General features: G+C 49.7%; 2 protein-coding genes across 3 annotated transcripts; one reads left to right on the top strand and one right to left on the bottom strand.

The window, feature by feature from the left end:
• Positions 1-433: 433 nt before the first annotated feature.
• ctcf (CCCTC-binding factor (zinc finger protein)) lies at positions 434-8,334 on the top strand. 2 transcript variants are annotated; one of them, XM_079743282.1, is made up of 15 exons: positions 434-567; positions 2,317-2,497; positions 2,787-2,914; positions 3,129-3,221; positions 3,305-3,484; positions 3,638-3,850; positions 3,960-4,122; positions 4,314-4,484; positions 4,677-4,810; positions 5,008-5,128; positions 5,239-5,388; positions 5,527-5,870; positions 5,980-6,115; positions 6,222-6,476; positions 7,077-8,334. In XM_079743282.1, exons 2-15 carry the CDS (start codon positions 2,329-2,331, stop codon positions 7,334-7,336), a joined length of 2,517 nt encoding a protein of 838 aa, XP_079599408.1. In that variant the 5' UTR covers positions 434-567; positions 2,317-2,328; the 3' UTR covers positions 7,337-8,334. The 2 variants fall into 2 exon arrangements, with proteins under 2 accessions (XP_079599408.1, XP_079599407.1); XM_079743281.1 differs by having other exon boundaries at positions 3,638-3,856.
• Positions 8,335-9,919: 1,585 nt separating this feature from the next.
• cpa5 (carboxypeptidase A5) lies at positions 9,920-17,931 on the bottom strand. Its single transcript, XM_079743718.1, has 12 exons — positions 17,791-17,931; positions 16,396-16,618; positions 15,806-15,887; positions 13,200-13,334; positions 12,602-12,706; positions 12,224-12,325; positions 11,979-12,080; positions 11,521-11,631; positions 11,351-11,441; positions 10,703-10,902; positions 10,391-10,475; positions 9,920-10,136 (listed from the first exon to the last, which is right to left on the bottom strand). Exons 2-12 carry the CDS (start codon positions 16,458-16,460, stop codon positions 9,949-9,951), a joined length of 1,266 nt encoding a protein of 421 aa, XP_079599844.1. The 5' UTR covers positions 16,461-16,618; positions 17,791-17,931; the 3' UTR covers positions 9,920-9,948.
• Between the last annotated feature and the right edge of the window lie 403 nt (positions 17,932-18,334).

The raw sequence follows: 18,334 nt of genomic DNA, 5'->3' as shown, positions 1-18,334 counted from the left end.
AATAAAAATATCCAATTCAGTTTAGTAGCCTAGTCATGACTGAAAGCAGTGTAGAAATGAACACGTTTTCTTCATTACGTTAGTCCTAAAGCTGAACAACATTTAAAGTTAGGCCCTATATGTCCTCAAAATAGGCCTACAATGATCACTTCAAACTCGTTTAATTTCTAGAACGCTCCGGATAAAAGCAGCCCATATAACCAGCATTTGATACCTCCAGAGTAATAGTAACTAGAGTTATCGTAGTCGCAGGGGAAACCACAGCCACAACATTGACATAAACTGGTTCGATCCCGGTTGGTTTCAAGGTTTCTATGTATTCCAACGGGGCGCCCCTCCTGGCCAATCAGGGTGGCTGCACAAGATTCGACACCACCCCCCAGCGGTCGCACAGGCGCACTGAGCTCCCAACTGCCATTTTGTGGCAGAGCCTACTCTGCAAAAGCGGGAGAGGGATTAAAAGAAGCGTCGGAGAAGGTTGCATTTCTTATCTGCCCTGCCAACTTTGTAGCACAGTCTCTGCGCTTTCAGTGGAGTTCACCGGGAGGAGAAACAGACTTAAAAGAGGTAAAGTACTACTACTTTTCAGAGAAGGGGGAGTTTGCAGGATCTTTATTCGGCCTCTAGGTGTCACGATGGGGCTCCGGGTCTGGGCGGCTTGTCGGGGGGTGTTTGTCTCCCTCTATCGTTATTGAAATCCCCGTCAAAATGCGTTTAAATAACAGAAGTTTCACCGATAGAGTTCGATCCCTGTCTATTTGCAGCGGTATCCGCTGTAGTAGTGTTGAAACGGTAGATGAATAACTGTAATAATGTGAATTAAGTGTTTAGGCCGGGCGTCCATTTTCTCGCGCCTCTCTTTGTTTCCTGTCTTTTACTGCCGAGACGAGATGGAAACTGGCGGGCTGCGTTAGCATAGCGGGCTAACGCGCGCCTTGTCGGGTTGAAAAGGTGGAAGCAGAACTACGTAAAGCTTTGAATACATTGATCCACATACTCCAATAAATACAACATAACACTGCACTACACCATTATGTGGCAAAGTCGACTTTAAATGGAAGAACTGGGGTTAATATTTAAAAAAACACGGTTAGCAATAGCAAGGCGGTTTCCCTCCTAGCCCCGAGGCTACGGCCTAACCTTCCCGCGTCCGTGTTATAACAAGCCTACGCTTTTTCATCCAAGTTTTGTACAAGGCGAATCCCATTGCAAGTCAAAAGCACAATGTTACCGGTGTGCTAATCTATACCGCGCCATCGGATGCATTCAAACAGCAGAACGCGGTGGCGCCGCATGTAGCATCACATTAGCTCCGCGGCTAACATATGGCGCACGAGGAAAAGATCAGGCCACCGCGGGAGGATGACGAGGCATTTATAGCCCAGGGACCGCTGCAACCTCCGCGTGTTGCTGTCCGCCGTCTTCACCTGGCGCCCCGCAAACAAGGTCCTTCTGGGGGAACATGCTCTCCCCTCATTCCACCACGGTGGGAATCCAAGTTGTTGTTACGCCGTTTGCCCGCTTGTCTCTATCTAAAGCCACCTAGAACGGCATACACAGTGATGTATAACAGCAGAGAGCTCCCTCTACGATTCGGCTAGGAGAGGTACAAAAATACGACTATATGTGCAATGTGTGAAGGCGACCACTTGTGTATATATTGGATGAATGGTCGGTCGCTGTCGAACTTAGTCCATTGCTGTGTCTAAAATAAATTATTAGAGGCCCCTTCCTAATTAATCACCATTGACTCTTGATACAAGAAGGCGGCCTTAGAGAATTAGCGGCCCTATATGAACATTTTCAGCTAATTAAATCCAGATCAGTTCCTTGTTTAAAAAAAAATCTTAGGGCAACTTCGCTTAATAGTTGAACACACGTCTGCACACAGCATAATCACATTTACATTTATATTTTTAGGTTAACAGCTTAATAATTGTTATGTGGCCTCATCACTAGTTCACGGTAATGTACTGACAATGTGTGGCTGATTCGGTGCCCTGAATAATCCCTACTTCCCCTGGCAGGCTGACAGTGAGAAAGGGGAGAGAGGCTAGCTGAAATATCAGGCTGAGATGAGAGAGGTTATTGAGCAACGAGATTCTCTTTGCCAGGAAGCTGCAGAGGTTCTGTCAGGAGATGTTCACTAAGATGAGAGTATTCAATTGTTTGAGGATCTTCCAGGTAACTCACAAAAGACTGAGCACCTGTACTACACCTTGTATTTATGTTTCGTCAGCTACATGTGAGTTGCAGTATTACCAGGTGATTGCGTACCCTCCACCCTCTAAAGTCTTCCACATGGCTACCCATCAGAGCCTACCCAGCATGGACCAGGGGACGGCAGAGGATGTCGGGGGTGTGGACGACCCCACCAAAGACTACCCCTCCATCCAGAGTGTCCACAGCCAGGAGGACATGGTAGCAGACCTGCTCCAGCAGGCAGCCGAGGCTGGCGGCGTGGTGGATGGACAGACGGGGATCGTTCTGGATCAAGGTGAGGGATCTCTGCCTACATATTGATTCAGCAGCACAACGAGGCCACAACTCTTACATTGCAAGGTTACACTTGTTGTCTATTCAGACCGGTGGCTTCATCCTTGTTTACCTTTGATTGATCTTCTCTGGAAAATAACTTTTACGTTAGTTCTATGGCATGGCCTCGTTGTAAACAATGTGTTTTACGTTAGTTCTATGGCGTGGCCTCGTTGTAGACAAAGTGTTGTTCTTTTACGTTAGTTCTATGGCGTGGCCTCGTTGTAGACAAAGTGTTGTTCTGTGTCCAGGCGGCGGGATGGAGGCTGTCCAGGCCCAGCAGCTGATGGAGGCTGGGGTAGCGGTGGAGGGGGGCGGAGGCGTGGAGATGATGGTGATGGAGTCACTGGATCCAGCCCTGCTGCACATGAAGACGGAGGTAAACCACAGCAGTGATTCAGTGCCCAGTTTCAAATCCCTCCTAAAAACTCAATTCTTTTCTCTTGCATTTAACTCTTGATTTGTACAGCCCTTTGGTCAACTGATGTTGTATTAAAGCGATCTAAAAATAAACTTGACATGTGTGTGTTTTATTTATTTTTGCACATAATGTTAGCCATGGATCCGGGCTAATCAACTTGCTTTGCTTTTAGGTGATGGAAGCGGCAGTAGGTGGAGGAGTAGCTGGTGGGGCCCATCAGGCCACCGTGACTACAGTTGACCAGACACAGATCATCACCCTGCAGGTCAGCATTAACTGGAATCATCAGTGTGGCGGTCCGATGAAGGCATGTAGTTGGTTCCTGACCAGGGGTCCGGTCTTGTGTAGGTGGTGAACATGGAGGAGCAAGCTGCTCTGGGCCTGGGTGAGCTGCAGCTGGTGCAGGTGCCCGTCTCTGCCTCCACGGTAGAGGCCCTGCAGCAGGGGACCTTTGTGGACGCCACTGCCATGCCCAAGGACGGAGACCCTGTTATCTGCCACACCCTGCCCCTGCCAGAAGGCTTCCAGGTAGGGAAACGTTACTTGCATTCAATTGATCTGCATTGCACCAACATGAGTCACGTCGTGTTGGCAATCTGGACGTACAGTTTAAGAGGCCCCTTTTGGGCAGGACATTAATGACACATTTTTGTAATCTCATTCTGTCATGTTTACAACCAGGTGGTGAAAGTGGGCGCCAATGGAGAGGTGGAGACGGTGGAGCAGGAGGAAGAGGGGACGGAGACCCATCCTTTGGAAGAGGAGGAGGAAGAACAGGAGGTGACGCAGGTCTTAGAAGGGGAGGAGGAGCCCGCTCAGGTCCCAAACGATGACTCGGCCTGGTCTAAAGACCCCGACTACCAGCCCCCCGCAGCCATTAAGAAGTCCAAGAAGGTAATGGTAAAACATCACCTTTTACTGGCTTCACTTCAAAAGATCCAAACTCTGATCATGGTGTGTATTAGAATATTGAGTGCCTGCGGGTTTGTTGTCCTTCTTCTAGGGTAAGAAGAGTCGTCTGCGCTACGCGGAGGGCGACAAGGACATGGACGTCAGTGTTTATGACTTTGAGGAGGAGCAGCAGGAAGGGCTTCTGTCTGAAGTCAACGCTGAGAAGGTGGTGGGCAACATTAAGCCGCCTAAACCCACCAAGATCAAGAAGAAGGGTAAGGGACTTATGGTCTACTCAATTGCATCTCTAGCACCCCCAGCTGGTGGCCAGTTTAAGTAGCAATTTATATATAACGTGGCTTGTCTTTTAAAATCCTACACAAAAAGTAACTATTGACCAAGCATGGAAGCATAAATCAGATGGTTGAAGTTGGTTCCAACGAGTGCACTGTTTTTGTCCCTGCAGGTGTGAAGAAGACGTTCCAGTGTGAGCTTTGCAGCTACACCTGTCCTCGTCGCTCTAACCTGGACCGCCACATGAAGAGCCACACTGACGAAAGGCCGCACAAATGTCACCTGTGTGGCAGAGCCTTCCGAACGGTCACCCTGCTCCGCAACCACCTCAACACACACACTGGTAGGCCCTCTTCACACCTTAGGGTTAAACCCCCTCACACTCTGAAGTAGCACAAGGACTCACTGGTAGGCCCTCTTCACACCCTAGGGTTAGGGTTAAACCCCCTCACACTCTGAAGTAGCACAAGGACTAAGCCCAGAAAACCAAGAACAGCTAACCCTTTTTTGAAAAAAAAATTTGTTTCTCTTGCAGGAACCCGTCCTCACAAGTGCACAGACTGTGACATGGCCTTTGTGACCAGTGGAGAGCTGGTTCGCCATCGGCGCTACAAACACACCCACGAGAAGCCCTTCAAGTGCTCAATGTGTGACTATGCCAGTGTTGAGGTACTTTCCCCCCAGCTCAGTGTTCAGTGACCCTAACGCTAGAGACTACTGGATTCTCAAGCCAAGAGTTAATTTGAGTTGAATATCAAAGTGGTGCGACGGTCAAAAACGTGATTACACAAATAAGCATGTGTAAAACTCCCAGGGACTAACTGTGCTATATGGAGCTTCATTACCTTTTACCTTTCTCTACCCAGGTGAGTAAGCTGAAGCGCCACATCCGTTCCCACACCGGAGAGCGTCCGTTCCAGTGCAGCCTGTGCAGCTACGCCAGCAGAGATACCTACAAGCTGAAGAGACACATGAGGACACACTCGGGTACGCCCTTCTGCCCCCTCGGACTCTCAACCTGGCTGTGTTTGTGTAACAGTGGTTCCTGGGTGCAATGCCGTGGGTAGTTAATCTGTTTGTGTGCCTACCCTCTCTAGGAGAGAAGCCATACGAGTGCTACATCTGCCATGCTCGCTTCACCCAGAGCGGCACCATGAAGATGCACATCCTGCAGAAACACACTGAGAATGTGGCCAAGTTCCATTGCCCCCACTGTGACACAGTTATTGCCCGCAAGAGCGACTTGGGTAAGTTTTATTAAAATGCTGCAGTACATCTGTTTGCTCCTTGCAGCACTGGTTTTGCAGTCCGTGCTCTTTGCTTTTGCTTCTGGTTTGCACTATTTCTGAAGATGCTCACCCTCCCGTATCTCTCTTGCTGACCAGGCGTTCATCTGCGAAAGCAACACTCGTTTATTGAGACGGGCAAGAAGTGTCGCTACTGCGACGCCGTCTTCCACGAGCGCTACGCCCTCATCCAGCACCAGAAGTCCCACAAGAACGAGAAGCGCTTCAAGTGCGACATGTGTGACTACTGCTGTCGGCAGGAGCGGCACATGGTGATGCACCGCCGCACGCACACGGGGGAGAAGCCCTACGCCTGCAGCCAGTGTGAGAAGACCTTCAGGCAGAAGCAGCTGCTGGACATGCACTTCAAGCGCTACCACGACCCCAACTTTGTTCCCACCTCCTTCGTCTGCCCTAAGTGTAGCAAGACCTTCACACGCCGGGTAAGCGGGCTGCTGTAGCGAGCGGCCCACTGTTGTCGTTGCCTCGGTCTCTCACCTCTCGAAGACCCTCCTTCAAATGGTTGATGTTTCGCTGTTCTGTCCGGTCCAGAACACAATGGCGCGCCACGCTGAGAATTGTAACGGTGAGATTGACGACGCCGAGAACGGAACCCCCGCCCCGAAGAGAGGCAGGAGGGGCCGCAAGAGGAAGATGAGGAGCAGGAGGGACGAGGAGGAGGACAGCGGTGAGTCGGGGGCTTGGTCCGACGTCAACGTGCATGTGGAGTCGCTGCAGACGCAAAGACCATCGGGTCGTTTCATATTCATTTTGTTTTTTTCTTTCCTCTGAAGACGAGGATCACGCTGACCCTGACCTGGACGAGGACGATGACGACTTGGACGCTGAGGAGGAGGAGGAGGTGCTGCTGCAGGAGGAGGAGGAGCAGGACGCCATGGAGCTGGACCAGGCCCCTGCCACCGTCCCTGTTCCCGCCCCCGAGGAGCCACCGGTCAAGAGGAAACGAGGACGCCCACCAAAGAACGCCCCTAAACCCGCACCCACACCCACCAAGTCCCCCAGGGTCGCCGCCAAGGCTGCTGCTACCGGTGAGAGGCCCCTGGGATCGTACACTACTGTGCAACATACTGTACACTGATCCTATACTGTATAGGTTCTGGTGAGTCTCCTCCCAGAGCTAAACGTTGATTTACTACTAAGTAAGGGATAATGTATAGAACGCCGGTCATTATTGGGAAAGAACCGGACGACAACACGAGGCGGAGCTGTCTTGCTTCGCCCTGAAGGGGCTTATGTTCGCTGATGACCGGCGTTCTATGCATTATCCCACTTATTACACGGCTACTTGCCAAAAGGAAAAAATAACATCACACGGTGTGTCTTTTTAAATGTTATGTTTACCAAAATGTACCATTCATAGTGTTGATCAGCAGAGAAAAAGTTTGTCGTTGACGTCGCTTAGCAACCGAATACGCTGGGGTTGATAAGTTATGAAAGAAGTGAATCAGAGGCAAAAAATGCACTTTCCTTGACAGCGGTCACTAAATGCTTAGCAACGGTCAATCATCAAAAAATAATTAACCGCCGGAAGTCGGGAAGGCCCATGCAAGTGAACGGAGCGTTCCACCGCTTTGAGCAGAGCCGTGTAATAAATCTATTCTAATAAGTCTTGTCACGCTCCTCCCCAGCGGCCGCCATCATCCAGGTGGAAGATGAAAGCACGGGCGCCGTGGAGAACATCATCGTGAAGAAGGAGGAGGCTGAAGGCCCCAGTGGCGCGGCTCTGGAGCAGGGCTCGGAGCTGACAGTGGAGGCGGTGGGCCTGGAGGCGGAGGAGGCGGAGGCCGTGGAGGTGCAGGGCACGGAGGAGGAAGCTGCGGCGGCGGCGGCGGCGGCAGCCAACGGCGACCTGACCCCAGAGATGATCCTCAGCATGATGGATCGGTGAGCTGGCCTCCTCCGTACCGGCGGCAACGCACACGGATGCAGAACTAACGTGTAAATTGGCAGGTACACAGCTGGGCACGTCAACATGCACACGTTTGCCTTCATCCACCATAGAAGCTCAGATACCCGGTTGACATTCAGTTGTTACTGATTCTTTATTTTTCATCTGCTCTATGCTATGGGTGCTGGAGCTAAAAAAGGTGTTAAAACATAGGGAAGACTCGTACTAACATCTGTAAATATATTAAGTGACCTAAGATCCACACACATGGAAGCAGCTCATTAACTCCCACAGTTCTGTCCACACGACAGGTGCCCTATATTAATTAGCTTTATTCAAGACCCCTTTTTTGTTATTGCTGATGCCACAATCGCTCACTTGGAAAATATAATCTGAAACGGTAAAGAATGGTCCTCTCATGCTCCTGAAGTGTGGTTCTCCCTTGTTTTTTTTATCATGGAAAGATTAATTTTATGCTTAACTAAAGCATAAAATTCTCCCGTTAATTTTGACGATCTAGTACTTTTTTCTTTAATCAGTAGTTTGCCATGGAGACCTGTTCATGTTAATGCTAGCTTGTTCGTTTTCATCCAATATCGCCTTGCCTTGTTCGGCCTTGAGCGCGACACCATGGACAGTCTGGTGGAGCTTTAAATGTCTGTTTATTAGTCGTCCTTTGCCACTAATAACACATTTGATATGTGTGATCATTGACCTGTTTGTAACGTGTTTCGTTTCATGGGAATTATCAATGTTAACTGAAGGGTGTTTACCTGTTTTTAAGACCAACTAAAAGGAAATATTGACCAGGGGAGTAATGGACCGAATATCTATTTGAGAATAATTGCAACCTTTTTAATGCTTGATTTAAGTCAGATCGCATTATTCCACTTTGATGCTTGTTCGTTGCTCAAGGCTGTGTTTTCCAACCAATCACCAATAAATTGTCCTTTTTAATTTTTGTTCTCTGTAAATAAAAATATTGCTTTTGTTTTTTACCTTTTTCTGTTTTCTTTTGATTTATCGTGAACATTTTAATCCTTTTTGTAGTGTTTAGTTTGGTCTGAGCGCCTGTCCTGTTTAGTGAAGGTAACATGAATGATGTCGAACGCTAACAGAAAAGCCGGCGTCATGGTGTGCTAGTTAGGCTGTATTCTCTCAGATCAGATGGCATGGTGCTCGACAGAACGATGGGGAAACAGCCACAGCTGGCAGGTGATCCGAGGTGGAGACGGGTGGACACGTCGTGTTCTGCCTCTAGTTCCTATCTTATTGTTGGAAGGGAAATTGTCCTGCTTGAAATGTCTGTTTCGGGAAGGGGCAACATGGGATTGTCTAATAGTTTGTAAGATCTGTAAAATAGCCTGCCATTGCTTTAGTATTATGAACTGTAAATTATGTCATTACCATGAATGCTTTGCTGCAACATATGAAGCTTTCCCTCTACAGTTGTATTTCCCTTGTTAAGCAACTAAAACACGTTGAATTATTTAGTTTGCCTCCATTGTTCTCTAGTAATATATAAATATATATTTTGTATTTTTTGCTTTATAATGTCAGTTCTTGTGGCTGTTCGCCTGCCCTACAAACATCCCAGCTGGGTTCAGTAGCGCTGAAGCCGTAGTCGCAGATGGCAGAAATGAGCCTCCATATTTTTCTTACGCCTGTTTTTAAGAACATCGCCACTGAACCACGCATTTACCATTTTTCCTCGTTCGTATGTAATTATCCATCGAAGATAGCGTTTTATTTTTTTGGTTGAGCTCTTATACAGTTCTGTAGGATGGTAGGGTTTTTGTAAATCTGGCTGCAATATAAATTGGAACTGAGAGTGGTCTGACAATTAAATGATGGATAGAGCTTGGCTTGCCCATTCGGTTTTGTTATGAGAAATAACAACCATTTCCCCTCCCTTTTTATAGCAATAGCCAATCAATGGAGTGTAAACGCCTTGATCGATCGCCTGAAAAGCTCCCATCAGTTCAACTGTAATGTGTAACTGCTAAACTCTATCCATTGTGGTAACCCCTTTTAAAGTTAAGATTGCAGACGTCTAACAACTTTGGCACCTTGAACATTAACTGTTGCGTTTACAGTCTTGTAAACAAGGAGGGGAACATCGAATGGTTGAGTGAAGTAGAAGCTGTGTTTATGATGCTCCCTTAAAAGATCGTCGCCTACATTGAAAATCCTGTGATCTTCACTGGCTTTGAACACTGCTCTGGTATAAAGACCAAGGAATGAATGATTATAGACTGCTTGTAATGTTTGCCTGAGATTGAGTCAACATGTTCTTGGAGATATGAGAATGTAACTGTACAGCTGATGATGAGAACAATAAAAATAAACATGCCTACGGACTGACCTGTCGTGTCCACTGACTTTCTTTATTAACTTTTCAAGATTAAGATGGGGCTAATGCACATAAATGTGATGTTTTCAATATGTTTTACATAAATAGCGGAACGAAATTGTAAAACTAGTGAAGATTAACATCCCTCTAAATAAAAATGCATGGGAAGTCATGATCGAGGTTTAGTATTTTATTCCACCTCGTTTTAGGAACACGCATTGCGCCACAGACTTGTCCCTAGTATTTGTTGGCAGGCCACCTAGGAGGTGTTCCTGCTGGTGTGGTCCATGATGGTCATCAGGGCCAGCCAAGTCTCCCTGGCGGTGGGCAGGATCTGGTTGGCAGGGAGGATGAAGCCGTAGCGACCGGTGTCTCTCAGCTCAAAGGTGTAGGAGTACTTGACGCCCTGGTCGTAGGTCCAGTCAATGGTACCGCCACTGGCTTGGTCTAAAATGATACATAAATATTTGAATATAAATACAGTGATCTACTCCTGCTTAAATGTTTTGGACATCTGCTTGCTGCCAGATAATCCTCTTTGTAACGGTCCAGCTGAATAATCAGTAATGCTATTCATAGGACAAGGTCCTAGGTTTAGGGTTAATTCAGAACCATTTTAAGGTTTCCTACCTCTTTAAAGTGTGACACTATTAGCAGGCGTGGTGAGACCTGTATGTGTGTGTGTTGTTGGCCGAGCTTACAGATGGTGTTGATGATGCTGCCATAGCGATAGCGAGTGCCGTACAGTGAAGCCAGGTTGGTGATCGCCTCCTTGGCCAGCTTGTGCTGTCGGATCAAAGTATTTAACAACATGTTATGAGCTTCCGATTACTTTTGGAAAATGCCTCAACTCATTCCAGTTGCATGGCGATATATATTTCCATAGTAATAGTACAGGAATTCAAGTGGTGATTCCTTTACTACCACAACATTCATTTAAGACATGCATGATTCATTCAAGACATGCATGATCCCCAACACTGCAGATAGATAACTGGGGGACCTGAACTCACCAGCTCCACCTGGTCTCTGGCGGGGGTCTTCGTGAAGCCATAGGGGTACAGCAGCATCTGGGAGTAGGAATGGATGGAGACGAAGGCCTTCATGTTGCTGTGGGACTTGACAAAGTCCACGATGGCCTTGACCTCAGACTCGGAGTGGGCGCTGGGTCCGCGGTACGTCTCGGAGCAGGGGTTGCCACTGGCGCCGGCACCTGAGCCAAAACATCAGAACCACCATCAGAATGACGGGAGGCAGGTGGGAGAGGCCGGGAGGCCTGCTGAACAACATAATGGTAAACGGACTGCATTTATATAGCGCTTTATTCCTGAGCGCTTCACAGTATGGCCTGACATCCACCCGTTCACGCACACATCCTCACACCGACGGCGGAGTCACCCATGCAGGGCGATAGCCGGCTCGTCGGGAGCAGTAAGGGTTAGATGCCTTGCTCAGGGACACCTCGACACTCAGCTAGGAGGAGCCGGGGATCGAACCGGCCAACCTGCTGTACCTGCTGAGCTACTGCCGCCCATCATGGTTCAGGTAGGAACAATCGTGACCGCTACACATCCTATGGTTGTTTATACTAGGTGTTTTAACAATGTGAGCCGTTGCTTTAAAACTGTGAATGCACCGAGGGTGACTCCAGGGGGCCCCACCTCCGAAGCCGGAGTCCCAGTTCCTGTTGGGATCCACTCCCACACAGGAGGAGCCGGGGTTGGGCTTCCTGGTCTTACGCCACATGCGGTTCTGTTAAAACAGGATGGTTAGGGTAAGGGTTAGGGTTAATGTGTTTGTGTGTGTGTGGCAGCATCCCAGCTCTACTTGCCTTGGAGTGAGTGTAGGCGAAACCATCAGGGTTAGTCACAATCTCCAGGAAGATGTCCATCTTGTCGAGGATGGCCGTGAGGGCCTGGTCCTTCCCGTATGTATCCACAATCTAACATTAGAGAAGAACGTCAGCCTGTTAACCTCCATGAAGGGCTGAACAATACATACATAAAGGCAATTTACACACCAGGGAATATTTGGACTTTTTGTGGTTCTATTACAGTTCAGCAACCACGCCACAGTGTGGCGTATGTCACATTATTGAATGGAAATTGAACAGTACGTTTTTCGTCATCGTATTAAAAATCAAATAATCATATGAAAATAGTAAAGCTATGTTTTTCCATGGACAATTGTTACTACCATGTTTGAGCTAGCATGGTTTGAACCAGTATATTTGTTGGTCCTGTTGACTATGGCAACACATGGGGCCAAGTGTGTAGTTAATTCACATACATTTTTGGCAAACCAGGTTCCGCTGGCCTGAGTGACCCATTCTCTGGAGTGGATTCCGGTGTCGAGCCAGATAGCCGGGCGGCTGTTCCCACCAGTGCTGAACTGAGAGAGTTTATCATTATTAAGATGAACACTTTCAAGCAGAGAGGGACAGAGGCAGAGTGAGAACGCGCACCTAGTCACACAGAAGGTTTCATCGGCCTCGGTTTGATTTCAAGGGTCAGGATGATATTCTGCGGGATTACCTTCAGCACGTTGATGGGGCGGCCTTCGTAGCTCCGACCAATCACAATCTTGCTGACCAGGTTGGGATTCTCACTCACCAGCATGTCCTGGAAGTTGTAGATCTGAAGAAAACCAAAGTCTGTAAGTATATGGTGAAATTAAATATCTTCAACGCCAACCATGCCACTACAATTTTTAAACAAAAATAAAATATGTACTTTGCATATTATAATATGTGTAACATGCATTATTAGTTTTAGTATTAGTATTATTATAATAAAAATATTTTATTATGGTATCATATATTAGAGAATACTCTAATAGCATTGTAGCATTGCCTTGACTATTGATTATGTTGTAATTAGTTAAGAGTTTGATGCTGGTATTTGGTTACGAGCCTCTTCGAGGGTGTGGTATCTGGAGTAGTCGAAGGCGTCAGTGTTTCTGGCCTCAACATCACGTGTTGCAGAGTCCATCTCTTCCGCTTCCTCGTCCAACGCAACCTGAAAACGAACAGTGCACATATGTCTCTGACTACTTTAAGGAAACGAATCTTGTGTTTTACGTACCGTCACGTTTAAATGTGTTTCATCAACAGAAGTACAGTCGTAGTACAACTATTAACAATATGAAAAAAAAAGACATTTTTGATTTTGTGTTTAGTAATTGGCGACGTCTAGTGGTTAAAAGGAGTCACTGCAGTTGTGTTTCTGACTTCTCAGAAACAAATCGTGTCACCACCAGGAATATTAAATAATATAATGCTACCATCGTCCTACTCCTCGTCAAATTTCAGGACAATAAGCCCAATGTATGTTTTAAGAAGCTTTTTAATAGCTGATCGGCATACTTTTAATTCCTCTGTCAATATACCAATAGGTCCCTTGAAACATATCCAACTACGTCCGATTGTGCCAACTCTGACCCCATAACTCTGTCCACTCGTTATCTCCGCGCTGCACATCTGTTCTCATGCGGGGTCGTGCGGGTCCCTACCTGCAGGTCCTGGATCATCACCGAGTACTGGATCTTGTGGTAGTCCAGGTGGGACTTGACGGTGCTCAGACTGAAGGCGGGCACCCTGATGTCCACAGGGGTGCTCACATCACGCACCCCCATCCAGATGTCCAGCTGACAGGTCAGAGGTCAAGAGGACGGGTTAACCGGTGAGGTAAGGAAGTATGTTGATTGGTCATAAATTCCAATGAAATGAAAACGCACCGCAACATCAGAAAAAGATGATGTGGTTGTCTGTGTGTGTGTGTGTGTGTGTGTGTGTGTGTGTGTGTGTGTGTGTGTGTGTGTGTGTGTGTGTGTAGTGTATGAATGATTTACCCTATTATTTATTTTCTGTAGAGAATTGTTTACTTTAAGGCTTTAAAAACACTGTTTTTAAAGACAATTTTCTCCTTTTATTATTCTCGTTATAGAACCGGCTCCAGACAACGTCTGGCCGCTCCCATGCTCCGTACCTAACTAACCCTATCCTCATACCTTGTGCCTTCCTTCACACCCCCCCGCAAAGCCCCTGTCCAGCACCACAACCAGAGCTCCAGCATTTTGTCACACCCACTACCGGTCCATGAACCTGGCTGATGGAGCAGCTGACAACAGATCTCTAGTGCGTTTCTGTCTGCATGAAGCAACGCCCTGTGGGTGGTTGGGTGAGTGGGCGAGCGAGTGAGGGAGTAGGGGGGGGGTGAGGGTTCAGGGGGTGAGGGGTGAGGGGGTGAGGGGGTGAGGGGTGAGGGTTTGAGGGGTGAGGGGGTGAGGGTTCAGGGGGTGAGGGGTGAGGGGGTGAGGGGGTGAAGGGGTGAGGGGGTGAGGGGATGGGGGGGTGGGGGGGTGAGGGGTGAGGGGGTGAAGGGGTGAGGGGATGGGGGGGTGAGGGGGTGAAGGGGTGAGGGGATGGGGGGGTGAGGGGGTGAAGGGGTGAGGGGGTGGGGGGGTGAGGGGGTGAGGGGGTGAAGGGGTGAGGGGATGGGGGGGTGAAGGGGTGAGGGGATGGGGGGGTGAGGGGGTGAAGGGGTGAGGGGGTGGGGGGGTGAGGGGGTGAGGGGGTGAAGGGGTGAGGGGATGGGGGGGTGAGGGGGTGAAGGGGTGAAGGGGTGAAGGGGTGAAGGGGTGAGGGGTGAGGGGATGAGGGGATGGGGGGGTGAGGGGGTGAAGGGGTGAGGGGATGGGGGGGTGAGGGGGTGAGGGGATGGGGGGGTGAGGGGGTGAAGGGGTGAGGGGATGGGGGGGTGAGGGGGTGAAGGGGTGAGGGGATGGGGGGGTGAGGGGGTGAAGGGGTGAGGGGGTGGGGGGGTGAGGGGGTGAGGGGGTGAAGGGGTGAGGGGATGGGGGGGTGAAGGGGTGAGGGGATGGGGGGGTGAGGGGGTGAAGGGGTGAGGGGGTGGGGGGGTGAGGGGGTGAGGGGGTGAAGGGGTGAGGGGATGGGGGGGTGAGGGGTGAGGGGGTGAAGGGGTGAAGGGGTGAAGGGGTGAGGGGGTGAGGGGGTGGGGGGGTGAGGGGGTGAGGGGGTGAAGGGGTGAGGGGGTGGGGGGGGTGAAGGGGTGAGGGGGTGAAGGGGTGAGGGGATGGGGGGGTGAGGGGGTGAAGGGGTGAAGGGGTGAAGGGGTGAAGGGGTGAGGGGATGGGGGGGTGAGGGGGTGAAGGGGTGAAGGGGTGAAGGGGTGAAGGGGTGAGGGGTGAGGGGATGAGGGGATGGGGGGGTGAGGGGGTGAAGGGGTGAGGGGATGGGGGGGTGAGGGGGTGAGGGGATGGGGGGGTGAGGGGGTGAAGGGGTGAGGGGATGGGGGGGTGAGGGGGTGAGGGGATGGGGGGGTGAGGGGGTGAAGGGGTGAAGGGGTGAGGGGGTGAGGGGGTGGGGGGGTGAGGGGGTGAGGGGGTGAAGGGGTGAGGGGGTGGGGGGGTGAGGGGGTGAGGGGGTGAGGGGGTGAGGGGATGGGGGGGTGAGGGGGTGAAGGGGTGAAGGGGTGGGGGGGTGAGGGGGTGAAGGGGTGAGGGGGTGAAGGGGTGAAGGGGTGAGGGGTGAAGGGGTGAGGGTTTGAGGGGTGAGGGGGTGAAGGGGTGAGGGGTGAAGGGGTGAGGGGTGAGGGTTTGAGGGGTGAAGGGGTGAGGGGTGAAGGGGTGAGGGGGTGAGGGGTGAAGGGGTGAGGGGTGAGGGTTTGAGGGGTGAAGGGGTGAGGGGTGAAGGGGTGAGGGGGTGAGGGGTGAAGGGGTGAGGGGTGAAGGGGTGAGGGGGTGAGGGGTGAAGGGGTGAGGGGTGAGGGTTTGAGGGGTGAAGGGGTGAGGGGTGAGGGGGTGAGGGGTGAAGGGGTGAGGGGTGAGGGTTTGAGGGGTGAAGGGGTGAGGGGGTGAGGGGGTGAGGGGTGAAGGGGTGAGGGGGTGAGGGGGTGAAGGGGTGAGGGGTGAGGGGTGAGGGGGTGAGGGGTGAAGGGGTGAGGGTTTGAGGGGTGAAGGGGTGAGGGGGTGAGGGGTGAAGGGGTGAGGGGTGAGGGGGTGAGGGGTGAAGGGGTGAGGGGGTGAGGGGTGAAGGGGTGAGGGGTGAGGGGGTGAGGGGTGAAGGGGTGAGGGGTGAGGGGGTGAAGGGGTGAGACCTGCAGGTGATCCAGGGCTTCCAAGTCCCGGAGGGCCGAGAGCTGGAACTCATCCTTGGCCGACATGCGCAGCACCTGGTGCCTGGTGAACACACACACACGCACACGCACGCACGCACACACACACAGACACACATTAACACATGAACACACAAACATACAAATAAACACACACACACACACACACACACACATACACACATAAACCCACTGTTTCTAATTGCTTTTAAGTAATATTAAGACCCATGGCATTGGTAAAAATGTATTTTTCAGCAAATTGACACAGCTTTACTACATTGAAAGCGTACATACCATATGTTGGAGTATAACTGTTATATTTTTCATTGATATGCACCTGTTTTGTCTATTTTTGTGTGTTGCAGGTCATTGTGTAATTTCCCTAATATACACATTTACCCATCTCAATCTCTCACTCACTCTCTCTCTCACTCACTCACTCACTCTCTCTCTCTCTCTCTCTCTCTCACTCACTCACTCACTCACTCACTCACTCACTCACTCTCTCTCTCTCACCCTCTCACTCACTCACTCACTCTCTCACTCACTCACTCACTCCCTCACTCACTCACCCATCGAAGGTATCCTTGGCGAGAACCGCCAGTGACAGTGCGGCGAGCAGGAGCAGTCCCTTCATGGTAGCAGAGGCGAGTGGGGCCCCCTGGTGTGGCCCCTGGCTTTAAACCCCGGGCGAGGGGCGGAGGCAGGGGTCCAGGCTGACGTGGTAACGGCCTGGTAGTGGCCCGGCTTCGGGGGGGAGGACCCGGGGCCCGGCTGTTCGGGTTCCCACGGACGCTGTTTCGAAAACGTGTCCGTATCAGTCCCGTTAAAGTTTAAAGACTTTAAAAGTTTAATTTTAAAGTTTTAAAGTCCATCTTTATTGAATGCCTTGAACCAAAAATTACACTTTTCATTAGATGGGTTTCCTTGTTCAAACTGGTCACACCCAAAGACAACAGGAAACGGTATCAACACCTTGTGTTCATAAGGCCAAAGCGGGTAACAGCAGGTTGTTGATAGAGCCAGAGCTTTCAAACAGCGCTGGATATTAGCCTTTTATTGAATGTCATTTATTTTCTTTATCTATGTGTTTATTTGGCATTATTTAAGTACATTTTGCTCGTGTTCCTTTTTTTGAGCAAAGCAATCATTATAGGTGGCTGATATGACCTGTCGACGCCCATATTTCCCCACAAGCAGCCCCAATGATGCAATAGTACTGATTAGACTTGGTAACAGGAGAAAGTCAAGAGATAATATGAGATGTTTAATCCACACCTGCTGTCTGCTTCTTACTTCACAGGAAGTCAAGTTCATATTCAAAAATAAATCTAACTCTCCCTATGACCTGAACCCCCCCCCCCCCCCCCCCCCCTTTCTCCCACACACACACACACACACACACACACACACACACACACACACACACACACACGTAAACTCCCATTGCTCCAAATTGCAGGCTTTGCTTACTTGGAGACTCTATGGCCACGGGTGACAGGGTGTCTGGGTAACTCTGTAATGGCCTCTGGTCCAGCATGTTTGTCATCTAGTCATCCAATTCATTATTTTGTCCAGTCAATGTAATCTCCTCACAAGATACGACAGCCTGAAGTGATTATTTCTCATCTGCTTGCTTTTTCGGACTAGCAGTCCAGGAGAAGGGAAATATTTTTTTGCTGCTGATCTCAAACACTTGTAAAAAAAACATTTGGACACAAAATATGGCTTCATACTTTGTGCATCTCTTTTTTTATGTTTCATCTTATACACCAGAAATAAATTTGCTACTTTAGCTTTTCTATTTATCATCATTATGATATAAATGCTGTTTTACTGCATAGACGACCAGAGTAGCCATGTTGTACTGCAGACATGATCTTTATAAGACCGCTTGACTTTGATACTGCTCACCAGTGGACCTTTGAATGAATGAATGCATCGCTAATAACAAAATAAAAGCTCACCTTGAAGGGTTTAGCAAATGGTGGTCAGGCTTTGACTTTTGAGCACATCTATCAACGGGATGCTGAAGCCCTAGAGGAGTGCTGCTGCTTCGGGCCAGGCAATGGCCAACAAGAGACTACTGGATACCAGCTGCCCATGTGTTCAAGGGCAAGTTCAATAATTACATCCCCCTCTATTGTCTGAGATGGCAAGGTGAGACAGTGGTTTATTCATAAGGGAGTGGACTACAAGATGAGGAGAGGAAGTCAAGGACCACATCACTGCTCACTTGCTTGACTTCCTTCCCCACGATGGTGACAACGCACTGAACTGCGGAGAGCGCGATGTCACTGCTCACTCGAGAGGGTGCCAAAGAGGGAACCTCTCTCTCTCCCTCTCTCACTCTCTCAGTCTCTCAGTCTCTCTCTCTCTCTCTCTCTCTCAGTCTCTCTGTCTCTCTCTCTCTCTCAGTCTCTCTCTCTCTCTCAGTCTCTCTCCCTCCCTCCCTCCCTCTCTCTCTCTCTCTCAGTCTCTCTCTCTCTCAGTCTCTCTCTCTCAGTCTCT

This window comes from Pollachius pollachius, assembly GCF_949987615.1.
Source record: "Pollachius pollachius genome assembly, chromosome: 9".
Classification (NCBI taxonomy): domain Eukaryota; kingdom Metazoa; phylum Chordata; class Actinopteri; order Gadiformes; family Gadidae; genus Pollachius; species Pollachius pollachius.
Note: the sequence above shows the minus strand (reverse complement) of the source record. Positions and strands in the feature narration are given on the sequence as shown.